Here is a 26,248-nt window from a genome sequence, read left to right on the forward strand (position 1 = left end):
TGGTAAACGAACTAAGAACATCAGCTTATTTTATGAGACTTAAAATGAACTCACTTGTTGCAGCTTTCTTGATGGCCATTTTGGTAAATAAAGTTTTGGTTTCTATTATTTCTTTTTAATATAGTACCGTGAAAAAAAGATATTTTTTTATTCGTAAACAATAACCTAAAGACATATTTTATCTTTAGATTTGTCAGCCTACACCTTGCGTCGAGGTTTAATAGAAATAAGGTTATACGTTTGACGTGTCTTTGTGTGTACCTGTGTTACATCGTAGTTCTGAACCGATTTTGAAATTATTCTTTGATTGAGAGAGTACCTCCAAGTTCCTGAAATTTAAAATTTTTACCTCAGCAAATAATAATATATAAATCAAGACTACAGTAAATACTCGTTTTACGCGAGTTCATTTTACGCGGTTTCGATTATACGCGATTTAAGATTCGACACCTTTATTTTATTTTACGCAGATGAGTTTCGGTTTTACGCGGATGCGGCAATGCAAACAGATAAAATTTTCCCTTCTTTCAAAATCCAAACTCCTAAAGATTGCAGATTACGCGTAATCAACTGCATTTTGGCATGCTAATAATCGAGCTTGGACCACTGGAGACATTTTATTCGATTGGTTTCAGAGCTCTTTCAAGAAGTAAAGTTATTAAACTCACACAGTTCAGTACGCACTGGAAGAAGAGCTTTTAGGCGGACAAAAGCAACGAGGACACCGACGTCGGCAACGCACAAACAAAACGTTCACATTGAAAATTTTAAGCTATTCCTAGACAATAGAAATGATCTTTCTGACTTGTTAGTGAAGGAAGATTCTATCATGGAAATGACGCAAGTGATCATGGATGCGTTAATGCTCTGCGAAGAATTACAGAGAAAAATTCTTTTTGACTGCCAAAAGACTATCATAGCCAGCTCCTCTTTATAAACAGAACACGAAATTAATTTATGTAAACTTATAACACAATTAGTCATCAACAGAATGAAGTATTTTATTATCTATACGGAACCAAACCCTCTATTTTAACGCTAGTATTAGGACTCAATTTACGTGGTTTCGATTTACGCGGCATTTTCGAGGAACGTAACCCCCGCGTAAAACGAAGGTCTACTGTATTTACTAATTTAGTACTTTTCATCTATACAGGTATGTGATGTGTCACATTTTTAACTTTGGCGGTATTTTTAACCCCCGACACACAAAGAAAGGGGGTTATAAGTTTGACATATCTGTGTGTCTGTCCGTGGCACTCTAGGGCCTAAACCGGCCTAAATGGATGGACCAATTTTGAAAAAAAAAAAAAAAAACCTTGTTCGAAAGGAGAGTTGATCGAGAGTGTTCTTAGCTAGGTTGCGTCTTCGGATGAAATTAATTAACGAAGATATTAATTAAAACTCTCTAAAAGGTTTTCCGCGATTTTCTCAGTGAAAACATATTTAAAAATTTATTACCAAAATAAAGATTTTTTTTTCTGCGTCTGATAGATTTTTTCTGAGTCTGTTTGAAACTTCCATGTTAGATAGAATCCGAATTATAACGTTTTTTACTTTCTTTTATATCTATTATATAGAAGAAAGCATTGGATTCGTGCAAATTTTCGAATTTTGATGGATTCGAACGTTTTGAGGTGTGCTGAGTCCATTTCGACCATTTTTGGAAAATGTCTGTCTGTGTGTGTGTGTGTGTGTGTGTGTGTGTGTGTGTGTGAGTCCCGTATGTGTGTGACCAGTTTTTTGTGGCCGCTCTACAGCAAAACTACCGCATGAAATCGAACGAAATTTGGTACACATGTGTGCCCCTATGTGAACTTGAGCCCATTGGTTTTTGGCGCGAATTCCTCCAAAGGAGGTGGAGCAATGGGACGTTTCTTGAGTTATGCGTGCTTGCTATTACCCAGGAAGTAACTGGCGGAATCAAACAAAATTTGGTCCAAATGTTGCCCCTAACAGGAACAGGTGCTGATTCAATTTTGATATCGACAGCTCAAACGGGGGTTGAGTTATAGAACGTTTTTTTCGTCAATTGTGACTGCTGTTTCTCAAGAAATAACAAACAGAATCAAACAAAAATTTATCGACAAGTACCCTTTTAGAGGGTATAAGAGCTGATTTTATTTTGGTGTCAACAGCTGAAAAGGGGGTGGTGCAATCGAATATTCTTTTTTTTTTTTTCTTTTCATTGTGAGTGTCATATCTCAAGAAGTAATGCTACGTTCTGGATGAAATTTAAAATAAATGTGAATCCATATGTAGGACTCGACCGATGCCTGGGCGCCGATGGTTCAACAATTTAGCCATCGGCATCGGCGGCCGATGCTAACTTGCAGGAAACATCTGCCCATCGGCTTTAAAAAACGTCGAAAAACCGAAGGAATTGGCCGATATTTTCGAAAAAAAAAAAAGACCTTTGGTTTTTTACTTTTTAGTGCAAAGTAAAGAAAGTTATTGTTTTCATATAAAATTGTTTGCTTAAATTTCAGTATGAATTTGCATTTTAGTCACCCCTGAAAGAGTTTTTAATTCTGCATTCAGGTACCAAACAAGTTAATTATTGCGTTGTTTCTTGCGGCTGGATATTACGTATGTATCTCTCATAAGTCATAACACAACTAGTACGTTGTGGCCATCACGAAACTTTCTTCTATATTTTTCCTTTTTCTGATCCCTTCCCATGCTTGACGAGGAAGCATATTCCTAACAAAAACAAAATTACACATGCAAAAACTTGACGACCATCCCAATGTCTGAATTATTGTAAAAACAAAACAAAGAGCGAAAATTGAAAGTTACTTTAAAAGCCTTACTTGAATTAATTACAAATATTTTATTTATTAACAAACATAAGATGGCAACAGTTAAAAATTTTAAATCATTAAGATAATATTTCCCGATCATTTCCATACAATTAAGATCACGAGAAATACGCAGACGACAATCTATTACGATTTATCTTTCTTATTGTTGCATTAATAAAACTATTTTTATTCGCAAAAATAAAACTAGTATGTTGTGGCCATCACGAAACTTTCTTCTATATTTTTCCTTTTTCTGGTCCCTCCCCATGCTTGACGAGGAAGCAATATTCCTAACAAAAACAAAATTACACATGCAAAAACTTGACGACCATCCCAGTGTCTGAATTATTGTAAAAACAAAACAAAGAGCGAAAATTCAAAGTTACTTTAAAAGCCTTACTTGAATTAATTACAAATATTTTATTTATTAACAAACATAAGATGGCAACAGTTAAAAATTTTTTAATCATTGAGATAATATCATAGACTAATAATAAGAGTAGACCGAGCTATGGCAACCCTTTTGCTGCTCATAAACCAAATCATGTGACTAGTGGATTTCCTAGCAACAGCGGGCGTTGATCGCAGCAGACGATCAACAATAAATAAAATAAATTGAATTGATGGAACACGGAAGAATGATCTTTAATGGAGTCCGATTTGTCAATTTGTTATTCTAAGTTGTAAAAATTTTGTCAATATAGTGAGTTTTTCGTTTAGATAGTACTGTGCATTTTCTTTATTCAATTTCAATAACTCTCTAAGTAATTAAAGATATAAGTGCCCAAAAAGAATCGGCAAACGGTAAGATTTTTACCTACAATTTCAATTTAAGATACCGATTAGTACATTTTTACCTTGACGCAAAACGTTTACGCCATTACGTTTACGCCAACGCTGACGTAGCAGTTCCGAATGAAATAAAAGTTACTGAAAACTGTGATCAAAAATTAATTACTAATGTCAAAATAAGCATAACTAAAAGAAAAACAGTTCAATTTCAGCACCTGGAAAAAAATTATAATGAAAACACATTACGTCTTAAAATACATGTCGAGTGCCAAACTATAGATAATGTTTCCATCTAGCAACCATGCTGCCAAAGTCTTCGCCAAGCCCTTCCACCAGTCACATGATACATCTATGAACCAATTTTCTTCATCAGCAAGAATGAGAAAGCTCGGTCTACTCTTATTATTAGTCTATGGATAATATTTCCGATCATTTCCATACAATTACTAGTATGTTGTGGCCATCACGAAACTTTCTTCTATATTTTTCCTTTTTCTGATCCCTCCCCATGCTTGACGAGGAAGCAATATTCCTAACAAAAACAAAATGACACATGCAAAAACTTGACGACTATCCCAATGTCTGAATTATTGCAAAAGCAAAGCAAAGAGCGAAAATTGAAAGTTATTTTAAAAGCCTTGCTTGAATGAATTACAAATATTTTATTTGTTAACAAACATAAGATGGCAACAGTTCAAAATTTTAAATCATTGAGATAATATTTCCTATCATTTCCATACAATTAAAATCACGAGAAATACGCAGACGACAATCTATTACGATTTATCTTTCTTATTGTTGCATTAATAAAACTATTTTTATTCGCTAAAAAATAATGATAATAAAAATAAATCAGCACCTCTTGGCGCGATTGGCGCCAAAATTGAACCAAAGCCTGTTTACATATGGATTCACATATATTCCAAATTTCAACCAGAACGTAGCATTACTTCTTGAGATAGGGCACTCAAAATGGAAAAAAAGAACGGGTGATTGCGCTACCCCCTTTTTAGCTGTTGACACAAAAATAAAATCAGTTTTTATACCCATTAAGGGCTACTTGCCGATAAATTTTTCTTTCATTCCGTTCATTATTTCTTGAGATACAGCAGTCACAATTGACGACAAAAAACGTTCTATAGCTCAACCCCCGTTTGAGTTATTGACACCAAAATTGAATCAGCACCTGTTCCTGTTAGTACCAACATATGGACCAAATTTTGTTTGATTCCGCCAGTAACTTCCTGAGGAATAGCAAGCACGCGTAACTCGAAAAACGTCCCATTGCTCCACCCCCCTTGGAGGAATTCGCGCCAAAAACTAATGGGCACAAGTTCACATAGGGGCACATATGTGTACCAAATTTCGTTCGATTTCATGCGGTAGTTTTTGTTGTAGAGCGGCCACAAAAAACTGGTCACACACAGACGTGACACACATACATACACACACACACACACACACACACACACACACACACATACATACACACACACAGACAGACAGACATTTTCCAAAAATAGTCGAAATGGACTCAGCACACCTCAAAACGTTCGAATCCGTCAAAATTCGAAATTCGAAAATTTGCACGAATCCAATACTTTCTTCTATGTATTAGATATAGAAGAAAGTAAAAACAAAAAAAAAAATCAACACCTCTTGGAGCGATTGGAGTCAAAATTGAACCAAAGCCTGTTTACGTATGGATTCACATATATTCCAAATTTCAACCAGAACGTAGCATTACTTCTTGAGATAGGGCACTCACAATGGAAAAAAAAAGAACGGGCGATTGCGCTACCGCCTTTTTAGCCGTTGACACCAAAATAAAATCAGCTCTTATACCCACTAAGGGCTACTTGTCAAAAAATTTTTGTTTGATTCCGTTCGTTATTTCTTGAGATACAGCAGTCACAATTGACGACAAAAAACGTTCTATAACTCATCCCCCGTTTGAGCTATTGACACGAAAATTGAATCAGCACCTGCTCCTGTTAGGGGCAACATATGGACCAAATTTTTTTTGTATTCTGCCAGTTACTTCCTGAGGAATAGCAAGCACGCGTAACTCAAAAAACGTCCCGTTGCTCCAACCCCCTTGGAGGAGTTCGCGCCAAAAACCAATGGACACAAGTTCACATAGGGGCACATATGTGAACCAAATTTCGTTCAATTTCATGCGGTAGTTTTTGCTGTAGAGCGGCCACAAAAAACTGGTCACACACAGATGTGACACACATACACACACAGACAGACAGACATTTTCCAACTAGTATGTTGCGGCCATCACGAAACTTTCTTCTATACCTTTCTTATAATTCTGATACCTCCCCATGCTTAACGAGGAAGCAATATTCCCAAGAAAACACAAAATTACATATGACAAAACTTGACGACCATCGCAATCCCTGATTTATCTCAAAAGCAAAGCAAAGAATGAAAATTTAAAATTATTTTAAAGCCTTGCTTGAAATAATTACAAACATTTATTTGTTAATAAACACAAGATGGCAACAGTTAACAATTTTAAATCATTGAGATAATATTTCCGATCACTTCCATACAATTAAAATCACGAGATAAACGCAGACGACAGTATATTACGATTCATCTTTCTCATTGTTGCAATTTTAAAGCTATTTTTAGTCACACAAATAATAATATAAAAAAATAGCCCCCCATGGAGCGATTGGCGCCAAAATTGAACCAACGCCTGTTTACACATGGATTCATATTTATTCCAAATTTCATATAGAACGCAGCATTATTTCTTGAGATAGGGCACTCACAATGGAAAAAAAAAGAACGGGCGATTACGCCACCCCTTTTTCAGCTAATGACACCAAAATAGAATCAGCACTTATACCCTCTAGGGGCTACTTGTCGATAAATTTTTCTTTCATTCCGTTCATTATTTCTTGAGATACAGCAGTCACAATTGACGACAAAAAAACGTTCTATAGCTCAACCCCCGTTTGAGTTATTGAACCAAAATTGAATCAGCACCTGCTCCTGTTAATGGCAACATATGGACCAAATTTTGTTTGATTCCGCCAGTTACTTCCTGAGGAATAGCAAGCACGCGTAACTCAAAAAACGTCCCATTGCTCCACCCCCTTTGGAGGAATTCGCGCCAAAAACCAATGGGCACAAGTTCACATAAGGGCTCATATGTGTACCAAATTTCGTTCGATTTCATGAGGTAGTTTTAGCTGTAGAGCGGCCACAAAAAACTGGTCACACACAGACGTGACACACACACATACACACACACACACATACACACACACACACACACACATACACACACACAGACAGACAGACATTTTCCAAAAATAGTCGAAATGGACTCAGCACACCTCAAAACGTTCGAATGCGTCAAAATTCGAAATTCGAAAATTTGCACGAATCCAATACTTTCTTCTCTATCTTAGATATAGAAGAAAGTAAAAATAATCGAAACGGACTCAGCACACCTCAAAACGTTCGAATCCGTCAAAGTTCGAAATTCGAAAATTTGCACGAATCCAATATTTTCTTCTATATATTAGATATAGAAGAAAGTAAAAATGGTAAGCTGTAGAAGGTTAAATTTTCGCATGTGGGGTGTGCGTACGTTCCAGTTGTGCACTTCCCTTTTTGTTTTCGATCAGGTGTTCTATAAAGCCAATTTACTCATTTTTTGCTGCTATTAATTAGGGTAGACCGGAGCACATTTACGAGGATTTTTTTCAATGAATTTTCTAATTTTTATGTTTGAACCTCGGAGATTTTAGACTTTGTGGTTACATGAAGCGATTAATGAAGTCAAAATTTATATATTCAGTATACTCAGTTGTTGCTCAGCTTGTGATTCTAACCGTAGAAAAAATGTTTTTTTTTTTAAGTCCAAGTCGGATGCGTTTACGCATATTAAAAATGATACCAAATAGTAAGTGAAATAGATATTTAACCAAATTTAAATATTTTATTTATCATAAAACACTTTAAAAATAAGAAAAACACAAATAATTAATTAAAGATCATTTTATAGGCTAAACTAAAATCATAGGACTTATTGCTAATTAAAGCAGAAATTATTTAGTCATCTTCTTCACCACTGTTAGATTTTACTAACAAAATGAAAGTACTTCTTTTCGCATACGTGTCTTGGGACTGCGTTTTGACATCTAAGACGTTGAACCCTGTCTTATCCTTTTTTCGATTAAGTGCTTTAATGCAAGTGCAATTCTCCATTTCGTAAACAGAACCGTTCACTAATTTCCTTTTTACAGAGTGTACTAACTTTTCCACTGTCGCAGGTTTCGGTTTGATTCTTTTTTCTTTAATACTTTTTTCTTCTTTTTACTTTTTCCCTCTTTTTACTTTTCTCTTCTTCTATTTCTGCTTCAATAGAAACTTATAAACTTTAAATTAATTTCTCTTTTTACTTTCTTCTATATCTAATATATAGAAGAAAGTATTGGATTCGTGCAAATTTTCGAATTTCGAATTTTGACGGATTCGAACGTTTTGAGGTGTGCTGAGTCCATTTCGACCATTTTTGGAAAATGTCTGTCTGTCTGTGTGTGTGTGTGTGTGTGTGTGTATGTATGTGTGTCACGTCTGTGTGTGACCAGTTTTTTGTGGCCGCTCTACAACAAAAACTACCGCATGAAATCGAACGAAATTTAGTACACATATGTGCCCCTATGTGAACTTGTGCCCATTAGTTTTTGGCGCGAATACCTCCAAGGGGGGTGGAGCAATGGGACGTTTTTCGAGTTACGCGTGCTTGCTATTCCTCAGGAAGTAACTGGCGGAATCAAACAAAATTTGGTCCATATGTTGGTATTAACAGAAACAGGTGCTGATTCAATTTTGGTGTCAATAACTCAAACGGGGGTTGAGCTATAGAACGTTTTTTGTCGTCAATTGTGACTGCTGTATCTCAAGAAATAATGAACGGAATGAAAGAAAAATTTATCGGCAAGTAGCCCTTAGTGGGTATAAGAACTGATTTTATTTTTGTGTCAACAGCTAAAAAGGGGGTAGCGCAATCACCCGTTCTTTTTTTCCATTTTGAGTGCCCTATCTCAAGAAATAATGCTACGTTCTGGTTGAAATTTGGAATATATGTGAATCCATATGTAAACAGGCTTTGGTTCAATTTTGACTCCAATCGCTCCAAGAGGTGTTGATTTTTTTTTTTTTTTGAATAAAAATAGCTTTATTATTGCAACAATAAGAAAGATAAATCGTAATAGATTGTCGTCTGCGTATTTCTCGTGATTTTAATTGTATGGAAATGATCGGAAATATTATCTCAATGATTTAAAATTTTTGACTGTTGCCATCTTATGTTTGTTAATAAATAAAATATTTGTAATTAATTCAAGCAAGGCTTTTAAAATAACTTTCAATTTTCGCTCTTTGCTTTGCTTTTGCAATAATTCAGACATTGGGACGGTCGTCAAGTTTTTGCATGTGTAATTTTGTTTTTGTTGGGAATATTGCTTCCTCGTCAAGCATGGGGAGGGATCAGAAAAAAAAAAAAAAGAAAAATATAGAAGAAAGTTTCGTGATGGCCACAACATACTAGTTTGTTTTGTTTCGCCCATTTAGTTTCTTTTCTTTGTTGCTTCTAACTGCTCTTGTCTGAGGGCTTCTTTAATCGGAGTATCAGGACTGAGAGCATCCTCTTTTTAACCGACTTCAAAAAGGAGGCGGTTATCAGTTCATACCGTATGTATGTTTTTTTTTTTTTTTTTTTTTTGTCCACTCACAGCGGCTCGCCTACTGAACCGATTTTGATGATTCTTCTTTTAATATATATGGGATGGCTCAACTTAGGTCCCATTACTTTGTTTGACCATATTTCTTCTTTAGAAAAAAAGTTATGGCCAAAAAACAGTAAACTTCATGCAATTTTCCTATTAAATGATTAAATATAAAGCCTATTGTTTCAAAAATTTGGTGCCATACAACAATAATATTAATAGTAATTGTGGTGATAATTTTGAGTGAAGGCTTCTCTGAAGCAAGTATCAAGTTTCTTCAGTGTTATTGCTCTATGGTGGGGGTAAACCTAACGTTTAAGCGAGGTTTATGCAGTGATTAGGATCTGCTTAGCCTTTACAATGCTACTAGGTTAGGTTTGCTTCAACTATAGTAGCATTTTTATCGTTATCATGTATGCCAATAATTGATGATCTGTTATAAGTAAGGAGATACAGGATTGCATAAAAAGCAACTATGCTGTGAAATGTAAATTAGTTAGGGAAAACTTAATAATTAAATGGTTATAGTTAAATTAACACACGAATTCCAGGAAAGAACAAAGATAAATTTTTAGTGTCAATCGCTTAATGTTTATGGCGTGTTTTTAGTTTTTTTTAGTATGGGGCATTTTTATAAAAAAAAATAAGGTAAAGTTTCGTTATAGTAACTTCTTAATATTTCTGAAATACATTTACACTAAAAAGAATAAAATAAAAAAATTTTGAAAAAAAAATAGAACCGACTTCAAAATTGCTCTAAAAAGTGAAAAATAATTTTATTCTTTAAACACCATCGATAATACTTTTAAACATAATTTTTGAAGTTGGCGCAAAAACGATCGATAAAATCATTCACAGCCATATCTCAACTATAACTATAAATTTAACCAGGCCCAGTTTCTTCACCACCACATGCATTACGCATTGATGACAGCATATTTCAGTAACGATATTAATTTTTTTTTACTAACTTTGGATGATTTTTTGATAAAAATATGAACGAAGCATGGTTACAATAGATTTTACTTTTTGTTTTTGCGCCAACTTCAAAAATTATGTTTAAAAGTATTATCGATGGTGTTTAAAGAATAAAATTATTTTTCACTTTTTAGAGCAATTTTGAAGTCGGTTCTATTTTTTTTTTCAAATTTTTTTTTTATTTCTTTCCTGGTTCCAAAGCTTTGGTCCAACTTTTTCAAATGTTCTCAGTTGGGGTAGTCCATATGTGATGATGTGGAACGCTTACTAGGGAAAATACAATTTTTTTGATAAGCCTTTTCATTATTTTGGCATCTAACGTGTTTCTGTTTGAACATAATGTCTTACCATCTTTAAAATAAAGAAAATGTATCAGAGGCTGAATAGTGTATAAATTTAAAACTGAACAAGCATGAAGACATCACTCTATGATTGTAAGCTATAAGATACGAATCTTTTACTTAATTTAAAATGAATGGTTATTTTTAAAATTAAATAACCTGAAAATGTACTAAAGGTTTGAAACAGTACAGAGCGAATAAAGCGTCCGAGGCCCATTTAGAAGTAAAACACATTAAGAACGTGCGTAAATGTGCCCCGACGGCAAGTTTTGATTTGTTTTTAATGTGCAACAAAATTTAATAACTTTTCTGTCCACACAAATATAATTCGCAGAAAATGATAAAATTTTGCTCATTTTTATACATTTATTTGTTCTTAACTATTATTTATTCACAATAAGCTTCAAAACGTTCAACATAAAATTTACTCGACTTGATAGAAAACATATTTTCTTAAACGCATGCTAAACCAAAGTTCGACTGGTGCATAAAAACTTGTGAGAGTATTTTTTAGGGAGTAGCATCAATCTGATATGATTGTTGGCTCTCCAGTTATAACTCGTTTTCGAAAAAGGGCACTGCGTAAATTTGTCCAATGTGTAAACGTGCCCCGGTCTACATTACTTATTTCAATGCAAAACTAATATAGCGTTTCAGACTGACGATCATTTGGCAATATATTGCTGAATTGGAGATCATGGAAACAAATATGAGATGGCAAAACCGGGTTTTGTATCATTTTGTTAGATTCCCGTTGAACCGATGGTATTTTTACTTTCTTCTATATATCTAATATATAGAAGAAAGTATTGGATTCGTGCAAATTTTCGAATTTCGAATTTTGACGGATTTGAACGTTTTGAGGTGTGCTGAGTCCATTTCGACTATTTTTGGAAAATGTCTGTCTGTCTGTGTATGTGTGTGTGGGTATGTGTGTGTGTGTGTATGTGTGTCACGTCTGTGTGTGATCAGTTTTTTGTGGCCGCTCTACAGCAAAAACTACCGCATGAAATTGAACGAAATTTGGCACACATATGTGCCCCTATGTGAACTTGTGCCCATTGGTTTTTGGCGCGAATTCCTCCAAGGGGGGTGGAGCAATGGGACGTTTTTTGAGTTACGCGTGCTTGCTATTCCTCAGGAAGTAACTGGCGGAATTAAACAAAATTTGGTCCATATGTTGCCACTAACAGGAACAGGTGCTGATTCAATTTTGGTGTCGATAGCTCAAACGAGGATTGAGTTATAGAACGTTTTTTGTCGTCAATTGTGACTGCTGTATCTCAAGAAATAATGAACGGAATGAAAGAAAAATTTATCGGCAAGTAGCCCTTAGTGGGTATAAAAGCTGATTTTATTTTGGTGTCAACAGCTAAAAAGGGGGGGTAGCGCAATCGCCCGTTCTTTTTTTCCATTGTGAGTGCCCTATCTCAAGAAGTAATGCTACGTTCTGGTTGAAATTTGGAATATATGTGAATCCATATGTAAACAGGCTTTGGTTCAACTTTGGCGCCAATCGCGCCAAGAGGTGCTGATTTATTTTTATTATCATAATTTTTTTTAGCGAATAAAAATAGCTTTATTACTGCAACAATAAGAAAGATAAATCGTAATAGATTGTCGTCTGCGTATTTCTCGTGATTTTAATTGTATGGAAATGATCGGAAATATTATCTCAATGATTTAAAATTTTTAACTGTTGCCAACTTATGTTTGTTAACAAATAAAATATTTGTAATTAATTCAAGCAAGGCTTTTAAAATAACTTTCAATTTTCGCTCTTTGCTTTGCTTTTGCAATAATTCAGACATTGGGATGGTCGTCAAGTTTTTGCATGTATAATTTTGTTTTTGTTGGGAATATTGCTTCCTCGTCAAGCATGGGGAGGGATCAGAAAAAGGAAAAATATAGAAGAAAGTTTCGTGATGACCACAACATACTAGTTTAATTTTTCGTTATTTGTAATATGAATCACAGTAATGCAGTCTTTTCTGTATCGCTTCGGCGGAGTTACAAGTTTTAGGTCCCTCGAAATACATTTTGGGGCCCTCTTTCTCTATCACGGAAGTTGTAAAACATTTATCATAAGCATTTTTGTAACTCGTACAGTGCCCCTATGGTTATGGGGCCTCTCGCGCATTTGAAACATTTGTTATATTTAAAATCCGCCACTGCACTTCACAACAAACTCGGGTGCAAATTTTGAAAGGGTTTTTCTGCTTAATGTTTATGATTATTTTGAACTCAATTTTTTACAGCTATTTTTTGTATTTCCGAGAACACTTCCGTGCCCCCCCCCCCCTCCCCCTCCCTCTATTTCTGAAATTAAACTCTAGTTGTGCTTTCGCGTTATTTAAAACTAAGATCATTCATAAAATTAGTGATTTTTTTTTCAAACTTTATCTATTGTTTAGGAAGAATTTAGAGCATTAATGTAAGAAATTGATTAAAGACTTTTAAATGGTTGCGTAATTCGGAAATAAAAGGGACTTTTGAACTTTTTCTTCGGAAGTGCTGAAGTAGATTCAGAAACTCTCCCGAGGCGTTGGTGGTAGCGGTTCTGTACTAAAAAAATGAGACCGAAGTTGGGGCCGAAGTTTAATGTTGTGAGTTACTCCAAAATAAGTGGGTGACCCCCCCCACCCCCCGTCGTTTTAAGCATATCTTAAATATTCAGCAATTTATTATTTGAGCATTTTGCTCAAAAAATGTGCTTTTGCGTATTTTTCATACTTGTTTCACTTATATTTCGTATATTGCGCCATCTTTTTTTCATCATTTATAGCGATCGATTTTTTCCTATTGTAAGTAACTATTTTTATGTATTTTTATAAAATTAATGGACAAGACAGACATTTTCCAAAAATGGTCGAAACGGACTCAGCAAACTTCAAAACGTTCAAATCCGTCAAAATTCGAAATTCGGAAATTTTCACGAATCCAATATTTTCTTCCTTATATTAGATATAGAAGAAAGTAAAACGAACTAGCTGCTGTAGTGTAACTCCCATTAGTCTAGCGTTCATTAAAATTGCGTCAGAATTTTTAAAGATTGTTCGCTAATTCACATTGAAATATCGGACAGCTACTTCTGCAAGACAATTGAAATATATAATTGATCGCCATGCCATGTGAAAAATTTGCTAAGGGGCCGATTAGATATCATCTTCGAACGATATTTGGAAAAACCAACCTGAAAAAGATGAAAATAATGTTTAAGTTTAAATTTCTCTTATTTTCGTTAAACCTATCAAATACCAAGAAGCTTAAATACTTCATTTCCCCATTCAGGTCGTTCTTGCTGTTGAGGCCCAACAGAAATGTGGTCGCAGAAGATGCACCGAAGATCAATGCTGCATCAGAAACAGATTTTGCAGGCCTTTAACTACAGAAGGTAAGACTTTTTAAAGTGAAATATCATGGTTTTCCCCGCAGTTTGCTTAACAATATTTTTCCTGATTTTGCCTGTTAGGGAAATCTACTTTGTTGTGTGCTTCACCGCACACCACACAACATCTGACCTGCCTGAAGCAATTCTCTGCCAGGTGGTTAAACCCTTGGCAGGCATAACATTGCAGAATAGATTTACGATTATGATATTTTTGACAGAAATTTTTGTGTTCAAAATACTTTGTAATTCCGAAAAAGCGGCCGAATATTTGGAATGGAAGAGTTGGACCAGGAAAAGAGGGAGTGGGGTTTTGTCCTTTTAAGTTGTGCTACCTTGTTAATTTTAAAACCTTGAACGGTAAGTTTTTCAAGCAGGTCAGAAGTGGAGGTTGTTGAGGGCAGTCCTCTAATTACAAATTTTAAGATCTTTTGACCATAAGGGTATACCAATGTAGAATTGAAAGTTAACAGATTTTAAATACGTGATAACACTGTATTGTGTCGTGGGATCATCACGAAAACGGCACTTTCATTATTGCTCTTATTCCTAATTTAGAAATTCTTGAAGTTTTTGCGTGAGATGTTCTACAAAATCAGCATAATTTTGTAGTGTTTTCACTACGATAGGGGGGAGTTTGGGGGAGGGTTACTGACTGGGGGAGGGTATCCTCCGCCTGTAAGATAATGCGTGAATTCAAAATATCGTTACAGTCTAGTTTTTACGTTTATCAGCGATCCGAGTATCAATTACATGCATTTTGGTATGGAGTATTTCAGTTCGTTTGTAAAGTAAATATTGATGCAAATATAGAAAATATTTGAAAATAAATCCTTAGTTTGTGTTATTCAGTTTTTCATGCACAGAAATGATAAACAATATGCGTACTGAACTTCTCGTCTTGCCAAGTCCTTCCATAAGTTTGTCTATTAGGCTATGATCTGGAGACTTAGTTGCTCATTTCAAAGTTTCAACCTTGTTGAATTGGAACCAATTTTTTTCACTGTTAATCGAATGGATAGGTGCCAGAATAGTCGAAAATATAAAACATGAAACGATGAAGGATTTACGATGAGGTATGTTCAAAAAAACGTTTTCTGTTCTTCAATTTGTTATCCTAAATGCATGGGTGATGTAATTTTTATTAAAACTTGTCAGCTGAAGCATACCTTTCATGTGATGAAAGTTACGAAACAATTGTTCTCTTATGTCTCGAGAAAACATTTAAAATTTGATTCTTTGCAAGTGATGCAATATTTTTTTCACCGCTGTTATACATTCTAATAAACAAATTGGTAGTGAGAATATTTTTCTGCATTTTTTTTTTTTTCTGCTTAGTGTGATATGAGTCTTTACGCTTTTTATTCAAATGTATTTTCTCTTTACTTCAGGGGGAGTTTGTGGTATGGAAGGTCGTGAATTGCCAGTTTGCCCATGCAGTGCAGGCCTTGAATGTGTAAGTTTTCTAGCATTTCACTTCTTTCTTTAGTTCTGCAGGAAAGAAATCCAATCATTAAAAACAAGAAGTACTGTCTAGAACTAGACGAGCCTACTTTCCCGTACATCCATACTACTTTCTAGTACCTCATCAATATTCTCAAAAATAGCTAAAATCGCAAATTTTTTCAAACATATTTTAAAAATACTTTAAGCTGATTTCTAGGAATAAAATATTTCTCACTCAACTAAAAAAAAATTAAATGCGTAAAAAAAAAAAAAAAAAAAAAAACAGCAACATTTAAACAAAGCAGCTAATACACTTTTTTTTCCATTAAAAAAAAATCTTTAACAGCTTTCAAAACGAAAAAATAATAATTAAAATTAATAAGCTCATTAAAATAAATACATCATATCAAAAAAAAAATCGTTTATTTTTCCCCTGTTGCCAAAAATAACTTTTGAAATGAATTAATGCGCTTACCAAAATAAATATAAACAATAAAATGTCAACTTAAAGAAATAATTTTCATTGTCAAAAAAAAAGAAAAAAAAAGTCGTCTGCGCATATCTTTATGTAGAAACATAAATGACTATTCGCCGAAAACTGAATTCGGAACTCCAGCGCTCGAATTTGATTGCGGTGATTTACAAAACTGCCAATGAAACTAAAACATTGCCACGTTGCGTTCCACGTGTGTCTGTTGACGTAAACAAAGGCAGTTTGTTCTGAGTATTTATTAACGCAATCGATGAGTCTTAGTTTGCTTTCAGCTACAGAAATTAATTTGTCCCTTAGTAGTATTCTCGAGCTTCTCAAAATAATGTTAGTTTTCCTTATTTCCTTCTAAAATATGAGTTGATTGAAAATGGTGAAAACGAAAACTGGATTAACAAACTTGGATAACGTTATACAAGGTAAAAAATTTCATTGTTTTGTATGAATTTGTAAGAATATGAGTTTTTTTTAATCTTAAATTAATTTAACTAGCCATCTTTTACAGCAGCATTTAGTTGGAATGGACGGTATGCAAAATATTTTCTTGAATATATTATCGTAGAACAAAATGAAAAATGTTTCACCGAGAAAGAATTTACTTTATTCCTTTTATTCTCAGCTGAAAGGTTTCGCCAAATTTGTTTAGGGTTATAGTTTTAGTATTGTGCGAGCAAGTAGCCTTGGCGAGATTTCGCGTTTTTAGTTAAACCATTTTTAATTTTTATCATGAATGGAATAAAATGGTAGTAAGATTACAGAATTCGATAAGTAAAAAGAAATAATGGTCAATCAACTGAAAAGAAAACTACTACCATATATCCGTAAGAATTCTGTAGATGATTTGCATAACTTGATATAATTAAATCGTAACTCAGAAATTAGAAAAATCGAAACAGAAAAATTTTAAATTAACCGATTCGAGAATTCGAGAGAAATAACTCAGCAACAAATGCAAAACAATAAGCGCTAGCCAAGCAAGGCAAAGAAGTATCATCTTCTTTCGATAATAATTTGTAATGTCATATTGAATTTTCTAGCATTAATTGTTGTTCTTGTCAGGCCACAATTATTATTTAGTTTTATCAAGAATTGATAAATATCGAATTCAACATCGTGGAAATAGCTGCTTAGAACTACGAATTAAGTAGTTTGCATTAATCTTTGACGTTTAGTAATGCTTCTTGAATTCTCATTTCTTTCTACGTGGGCCAGAATATCCACAAGACTTTGAAAATTAATTTAAAAAGAATAAAGCGAAAGACATCATACATACGAACAAAAATCACAACACTTTTAGCATTTTCTTCGTTACCACATGCGTTTGTTTTAGTTTTTAAGTCGGCCATTAGACAGTGACTGCAGTGCCCCTATAGTTCGTTGGAGTTGCGAATAAAACAAATCAAATCAACAATAATTATTTCACAGTCAAAACCATAGCTGCGGAGTCGGAGTCAATCTCATTTTGGGGTAAAGGAGGAGTCGAATATCTAAGAATCGGAGTCAGTCATTTGTCCTCCGTGTATAAATTTTTGGCAAGGCTACGAAGTCAGAGTCGAAGTCGGGAGTCGGAGTCCGATTAATTGTCGGGCATAGGAGTCGGAGTCGGAGTCAAGTGCCCCTAAATTCTCGGAGTCGAAGTCTGAAGTTTGGCGTCAAGAGCTATTTCCAACAAAATTTGTTTGAAAAAAATCCGCCTTTAAGTACGGAATCTACATTGACTTTCAGTTTCCCCGTAGGCGCTAATGTTAAGGGATTTGAACTGTTCAAAATGGAAAATTGTTCAAATCAAAAAGATATTTTTTATACAAGTTTTTCATCAAAAGCTTTTTCCTACGAAGTTTGTTTGAAGCAAATTCGTCTCACAGCTCGGAATTGCCTTGAATTTCCCCGTAGGCGCTAATGTTAAGTTTTTTTGAACTGTTCAAAATTGAACAAAAAATAGTTCAAATCAAAAAGTGAAATATGGGAATGAAGTGTCCTTGCCAAAATCTTTCGAACAAAAAAAAGTTTGTTCGAATCGGACTATTCATTCAAAAGTTATTAGGGGGGGGGGGGACAGACAGACCGACAGACATATTTCCCCATCTCAATACCCTACTTTCCAATTTTGAATTTTTCAATATTTATTTAATTATTTTATTTATTTTTGACTTTTTTTTGTTTTTTGCGATATTTTTAAGATGCATTAAAAGCCTTCTTTCATGCTTTTTTCTTCTTTTTCTGACTTTTACTGGGAAAGTAGGCTAAAAAAACACAGCAAACGAATCACATTAGTAATAGACCTAGTACATGAGTAACAAGATTTTGTACAAATGACCTGATACGTGAGTATAAGATTTTCTACTAACTTCTTAAAAGTTAATAACAGAGTGCTGCACAATAAAAATTAAGTACAAGATGAAGCAACCCTAATTGACGTAGTTTTTTTTTTTCTTTCTAATTTTGGTAAGTAAAAAATGATTGCTCTTTGCACGGTATTTAAAAATAATTTATCTAGTAAAAATATCCAATAATTTCTTACATCATTAGATGCTTATGAAAAGTCATCTAACTTCAAATTATGAGAAAATTAAAATTAAACATCCATATTAATCTTAGACATTTAATTGCAAACCAATAAAAACAGTCATTTAAGTAATTCAGTTGATTTTTCAAAGGGCTGTCATATTTTCTGTAGCATGATTTTTTTTAGAAAACTTCGAGTCAACTAGCAATTATCGCATTCAGAAGATTAACGTTGAAAATATTCAGCAAAACATATAAAACCATCAATGGAATTTTCATTTAAGTAAATTTTTTGGACAATTCCTGGAGTTTTCCCAAAGACAACAGTAACTACCAACTTTTTGCAACACCAATTAACCACGTTCAAACTCCTACAGATTTTCCTCTAACAAATCAAGCGTGTTATCTGGTCGATTTTGAAAACTGCATTACTTCATTGCTTATTACTGCAGAGCAAAAATCTCTTTTGGCTTTTTGGAATTGTGTTTATGTTTCATAATCATTGAATAACAAAAATTAAACTTTCTCTGACTTTTGATTCTTTACAACATTTGTTTACCGCTGCAATCTAAAATTTGGTGGTTGCCTTTGTTATATAAATCATACTGTTTCAACATTGATTAGTAAAAAATGTAAACGCTCTTCAATCTCATTTTTGTCGTTACATTTAAGATACGTTAGACATCAAAAACCAATTGTTATCCCAAAATTCTTATGCAGCTGCATCAAATCAAAGGCACTGCGGCTGCATAAGAATTTTTCAGAATTTTTTCTTCAGTCTCTTGTTTAACGATCGTTACAATGAGGTCGTTTCCAAAATTTTAAAAGTATTTTTTTCTGAAAGGCCAAGATTTTAAATGCCGTAATTCAAAATTTTAATTTTTAAATTTAATTTTTTGCTTAAATGTCTCAATTTACCTCTAGTATAGCTAACCTAAACATGTTTTGGCGAAAAAAAATTTCTAAATAGGGTTTTCAGGATGTTCCCATTTGGGAACATCGGCATTTGGAATGAAGTAAACGGGAGGATTGATCTCGAAACTTTATTACTTCGAAATGAATGAAAAAATATGAATATTTTTGTTTATTTTACACACTATTATACTTTTCTCTTCTGAATTACACTTTTTCTTCCTTATTGTCTATGGTATTGGGTGAAGCAAGATGAACGGAGACTCTTTTCACCTTCAATGCCCGCTTTCGCACATTCTTCTGACGAACCGTGCAACGTCTCTGAGTGAAGGGGACAAGATAATGGTTATCTGTTTTTCTATTCAGAACAGGAAGATGCGATTAAGTTTCAGGTCTGCTTGACACCTTCATCTGAGAGTTAATATGATATCAACTAGATGTTGCATATAATCCAGAGGAAATATTTTGAAAAATAACTGCAGAGGATTCATTGCCTGAAGCTCGGGGAACTTTTCAGTCAATTTTTCGAGTTTTTCCCCCGGAAAACTTTGCATAATTTTTCCACCTGGGATAGGGTTCTTTTTTCCGCTTCTTTGCTTTTGGAGCCGAGCATGAGGTTGTGCTTCCCTTTTGATCTCCTGAATTGTGAAGCTGGTCATCTGAACTATTTGAACCTCTATCTTCATCGCTAAACATCAATTAAACCTGGCCGCAGACATCTTGAGGAAAAACTTCATTTAAGGCTTCATTGTTTATATGTCACTCAAACTCGCGTCTTCATCAGGTGACAAAATACAAAGATCATGCTCGTGTTCGTCCTCAAGTTCGCTGTCGGATAAGCTGTGGAAATAATCTAACGCAGCTTCTAACGTTAAAAACTTGCGAGGCATCTCTAGATGGCTGTTTATACGGAATTATAATTCAAAAACACTAAATAGATTAAAACTACATTATTCTGAGTCTAAAAACAAAATCGTTGGTATGTATGAGACTCGGTAAAAGAAACAGAACGCACGTGAGTCGAGTAGTGAAATGAAATGATGAAATGAGACTGGTCAAAGTTCATAAACGGCCCTTATCTTTACTTAAATGTCCGTCACGAGATACATTTCAAAAGGGTGAAACACGTACAATTCTTAGAAAGTGAATAGGATAGAAAACAAAAATTCCAACCCCGAAAACGCGATTTACTTATAATAGAGAGAGTGCATGAAGGCGGGTGTGAAGGTCATATTTACAATAGAATAGTGGTGTGAAGGGCAAGATGATTGATACAGATGTCTGTTCGTGAATGAAAGAACAGAACACGTGTATGCAACACAAAACAGATCTTCCACAACAAAAGTATTTGAAATAAAGAGGAATCACACTCAAATTCCGCGATTGACGAAAATTCCCCTCAAATACTATACTCTAAACGCCGATGTTCCCAAATGGGAACGTGTCGGTTCTTACGGAAATAACTAACAAGAAATAATACTTGGAAATATTTTGTAAAGTTGAAATAAAATATATGTCCTCTGGCTACTAAATAACGCCAATAAAATATTTTTTACATTTTTTTCTTTAAAAGCAGAGACAGAAAATCTTAGACAAATTCTAAGTTCAGAAATTCAATAAATTTGACTTTAATTTCAAGATAAAGGTTAAACGTTCTTTAAAAATTAAAAACACCTAAAATAAATTCATACTGTTATGTGTCATTTCAGGAAATATGACAAGTCTAAATAAATAACTAGGTTACTAAAAAAATTCACGAAAAAATGTTCCCATTTGGGATCATTGGCAGGTAAAAGGTTAAAAGCATAGGATCTGAACATTTTTTGAATAATTTGTTTAATAAAATTACTTAAATCGGTGCTCTTTCATCGTTTAACGTTTCTACCGATGACATCACAAATGATGAAATGCCATTCAGGGTTGCCATTCACAGAATAAAATATTTAATTCGCATCTTTACTCACGTGTATTGGCAATGATAAGGTTGATAGCAAGAGTAGAGCAGTGTTGCCAGATGGTCAAATCCAGATTTCCCCAATTCCCTTCCAACTTTTCCCCCAAAAGGATGTTTTCTATCAAAATTCCCCAAATTAAAAAATTATTTTTTCACTAATATTTTCATAAAATGAATCGTTTTCCTCTGATATTTTTGTCTCTTGAAATTTTTTTTTTCCCCAAATAGCCAAATTTTCTTATAAAATTCCCCAACTTTTTTCCCCCCATTTTTTTTTTTTTTTGTTTTTGTTTTTTTTTAATCTTTTTTTATCTTTACTAATAATAAAGCTGAAAGTCTCTCTGTCCGGATCTCTCTCTCTCTCTCTGTCAGGATCTCTGTGACGCGCATAACACCTAGACCGTTAGACCAATTTTCATGAAATTTGGCAAAGAATTAGTTTGTAGCATATGGAGGTGTGCACCTTTAAGCGATTTTTTGAAAATTCGATTTTGTTCTTTTTCTATTCCAATTTTAAGAACATTTTCCCGAGCAAAATTATCATAAGATGGACGACTAAATTACCAAGTTATCATAATGTGGAACCGTAACGCGGGCATTGGCGAGAAATTCATCATGCATTATTTGTAAATATACAGGGGAACAAAAACACCTTTTAATTTTCTACTACGGGCAAAGCCGTGCGGGTGCCACTAGTCATTAATACAAGCGCCTAACCGAGAGATAAGAAAAAGACCAATATTTTTTTTCTACTCGCATTTACTATTCTGCTTCTGTATGTACATTTAAACTATGATTTTTGTAAATATTTATCCAAGAACATTCTTCATCAGACTTATTTTTGCCTGTTTCACGTATCAACTAGTTACTCACGCAGAACTATTAATGCAAATTCCATAGCATAATATTCCACATAATGCAAAATGCGAATTCCATAAAATTGAGCAAAGCTAAACCAATGCTGTTTGATACAAACAATATAACTAACAGATGTCAAGACGCGAATTTAAATACAAAAAAAAAAAAAAAATCCCGAAGTTTTTTCCCCCCAGGTTTTTCCCAAGAAAAAATTTTTTCCTCAAAGAATCCCCCTCAAAACCCATTTCCCCAGAGAGCACCAGATTTCCCCAAAATGGGGAAAATTCCCCCAATCTGGCAGCACTGGCGTAGAGCGCAATTTTAATTCGCTTCTTGATTATCATAACGTGGAAACGCGATAGAAAGATGCGCCAAAGAGCATCATCATTTGTGACGTCATCAAGACCACGCCTTGTTTAAAAAATAATTGTTGGGAAAATGAAAGTATTTTCTAAGTCCGTATTTTTTTTTTTTGGCTTATTCTATCAATGTCAGTGACAAAAAGTACTACTTTTGACTGAAGGAAACAACTCCATTTAGGTTTATTATACACTTGTGGTACACGCACGACTTTGCCCGTAATAGAAAATTAAAAGGTCATTTGGTTCTCCTGTATATTTACAAATAATGGATGATGAATTTCTTTCCAATATGCTATGTTCATGTACTCGTCCATGTTATGATGATTTGCTCTGTAAAATGTTCTTTAAATTAGAATTAATAGAAAAAGGACAAAATCGAATTTCCGAAAAATCGCTTCGAGGTGCACACCCCGATGCTACAAACTAATTCTGTGCCAAATTTCAAGAAAATCGGCCGAACAGTCTAGGCGCTATGTGAGTCACAGAGATCCAGACATCCAGACACAGACTTTCAGCTTTATTGTTAGTAAAGAATAAAAAAATCAACTGCCATTCATAAATTTTGATAAAATACCTTTATAATCGATGAATGTTAGGAGTGCTTAAAATCCGTCATTCAAGACATTTAGTAGACAGACAAAGGCATTCATAAAGTTTTTATAATCTAAAAGGACCAAATATATAAAATACGTCAAATACTATAAAAACTTTCACAATCACTTTCTAGACTGGAGACAACGTAAGAAGATGCACGAGCTCAGAGACAACTCAGGGTGCTATGACAACTACTCCGGAACTGAGTACAGATATCGGTGGAAAATGAAGATAAATTACCGAGAAACGACAAGAATCAACAATCTGAAGCAAATTCAACTGTGTTTCAGGGAAATAAACATATTTGATTGCATACTTTTAAATATTTTGATATTGTATTTGAAGAATAAAACATAAGCATGAGAAAATATATTGACGTACAAGTGGGTATGCATTATCAGGGGGGCCAAATATTAATGAGAAAGAGATATCGTTACAGACTACAGTATAAAGATTTTATATCACATACTAGCAAAATTACCCGGCGTTGCCTGGGTTAGCAATAATTATGAGAAACAATCGTTACTTGCATTTGTTTTCTGTTTTAAGTGAAAGAACTTAAAACACACCTTTTTGACGTGATTTAAAATCTAGCTTCTTCCTTACTCATAAAACTAAAGTAGCAGTAAGTAAAAAGAGCGAAATAGTATTCATTTAGAAACGAAAACACGAAATTTAAGCGTATACAAATTTGAAGAATTTCCGAAATATGAAAGTAAACTTCACATGCTTAAAAAGATTTAAAGATTTATCAGTTAATACTTTTTTTTTTTTACATGGAATCTTACCTTCTCTGTATGTCTATTGAAGAACGAACTGTTTAAACAAAATGTAGCCGCGCGCAGGTGATCCTCTTAAACTTGCTTTAGTTATTTTGGAAATTTTTAATTATTGTGGGCTCTTGGTGCGATTTAAAATGTTACCGAATTTTGCGGGAATCGTTTTGGGATACCTTGGATAATGCTCCCCCTCTTTACTTTGTGAAACGGTATGTTACTAATTTTTGTTAAAGAGATATTGTCGCCATATGCTAAAATACTTTTGGTCACCATAAAATGGCGCTAAACAATTTCATCTGTAATGTTTCCAAAATAAGTAGTAAAATTTGGCGATGGTTTGAATTTGTGCACAAAGTCTCATTAATTTAAGATTTTGTGCTGTTTATGGATTTGCCTAATTTAGTTGTTGGATTATTTTACAGTAAAAAAAGTTTTTAAAAATTCTTTGATTTACGATATTTTGTTTACATGGTGAAAGCTGATAAACATTATTACGTAGTCTTTGACTTCAAAAACCGTGACAGTTGAAAAACTGCCAAATGCATCCGCTACTGAAATCTTGCTGCATAAATTTTGGCGAGGTTTCTGCTGTCAGATTGGATAATGATTAAAAAATCTAATCAGTACAAATAATTTAAAAAAACCATTAATTACACTAAAGTTCCGTTTGAATGGAAAATAATCAACCAAATCTATAGTTATTATTAGCCAATCTTGGGGGGAAAATGTTACTTTAAGATTCGACTTGAGAAAAGCCTCAAACAGTCAGACGAAGCACAAAAACATTCAAGAATTCTAACTATGAACTGGGAGTTGAGATGATACACTAAATAATGAATTGGGTTGAGGAAAGCCTTCGAACATGGAACAAAAAAAGCCCGTAACTCGTTTTTCATACAACTTAACTTTCTAACAGATGCCATCTTCAGCAGAAAAATAAGCGCTTTCGATGGACACATAATTTTAATATGTGCACGTATTTTTTTACCGTCATATTGGGGCATTTATGCGAAAATTTGGACAAATTAGAATAAAAAATTAACTATCAATCGGAATTTTATCGAACTAGTCTACAAACCTCCCCAGTACCGAAAAGAACAAACGGCGAAAGTTTCAACCAAATCTGCCGGGTAGTTTCTGAGATCTTAGGGAACAAATTTACCAAAGTCCATTTTTATATATATAGATGTAAGGATACATATACATACAATATTGCACTTCTTCAAAATCAAAGACTTTTTTTTTTTTTACAGGAAAGCATAATTAGGAAATTGTTTTCAATTTCAACACATGATCCTATCTGAGCAAAGGTTAACATTTGCTCACACCCTAAAATCTTAGCTCATAAATTATCTGCTGTATATTTAAACAACTTCTTGTCGGTGTTTTTATCGTGTAAGGTTTAGAGCATACTTGACCTGCTATGGCAAATTATTTCAAAAATCCAATTCATTACATTTGCTTGACTGAACAAAATTCTTTGATTTCAACAGCGTAAAGTTTGAAACATATCGCTTATCGGTGACGTTAATGGCAAAGTTCAAAACTTTGGTAAAAAGTAATAAGTATTAATTAAAAAAAAAAAAAAATTAATTTGAATTCTGAAATTTTGAATTCAAAATATGTTTTTCGCAATCACGAACTGAGACAGGACCCTACTCATTGGAGTTATTTTTTCTAGAAACGGCTCTTGTCCCCCCCCCCCCAAGCCTGCCTCTCCTCCTGGGCGGTTTCGTGGGCATAGTCGTGTGTGTAAGTGTGTAGGCTTGTGTGTGTGCGTAGACCTGTGTGTATGCACGTAGGCGTGTGTGAGTGTATGTGTGTGAACGTGCGTGTGTGTAGGACATGGACGCCTCCGACCAGGAGAAGCGGATAGCTCAAAACCGGAGCAGCCGCGCCGCACCGCCAGCAGAGGACGGTGGGCGGTGGTGCTGCAGTGGCTTCTGATCCAAGTTGAAAAAGGCACGGACGCCAAAAACGGTCAAATGAGAACAATAAGCAATCGGGATTGCTCAATAAAACTGAATGCTGTTTTTTTAAAATCAAATTTGAATGCTGGAGAAAAGATGGGGTTCACGGCCTCTCCCCAACTACTTTTCCAAATTCAATCTCCAAATACGCAAATTTAGATGAGTTTCGATGATGTTAGAGAAGGTGGTTTGGATGAGGGAGGTAGGGCTCGGGGAGAAATGGGGTTTAGTAGCTCTCCAACAAAATATTTTCGAAATTGAAGTCCTATAAATGAAATGTATATCTTTAATGATATCGGGGGGAAGGGAAGGATTC

The 26,248-nt window shown here is 34.2% G+C and overlaps 1 protein-coding gene across 1 annotated transcript; it reads left to right on the plus strand.

Annotated features, from left to right (window-relative positions):
- Positions 1–23,553, plus strand: LOC129233554 (U33-theraphotoxin-Cg1c-like). Its single transcript, XM_054867565.1, has 4 exons — positions 1–83; positions 13,966–14,068; positions 15,454–15,518; positions 23,317–23,553. The coding sequence occupies exons 1-4, from the start codon at positions 33–35 to the stop codon at positions 23,410–23,412; spliced, it is 315 nt and encodes a 104-aa protein (XP_054723540.1). The 5' UTR covers positions 1–32; the 3' UTR covers positions 23,413–23,553.
- Positions 23,554–26,248: the final 2,695 nt, after the last annotated feature.

The sequence above is a fragment of the Uloborus diversus genome, unplaced genomic scaffold, assembly GCF_026930045.1.
Source record: "Uloborus diversus isolate 005 unplaced genomic scaffold, Udiv.v.3.1 scaffold_519, whole genome shotgun sequence".
Taxonomy (NCBI): Eukaryota; Metazoa; Arthropoda; class Arachnida; order Araneae; family Uloboridae; genus Uloborus; species Uloborus diversus.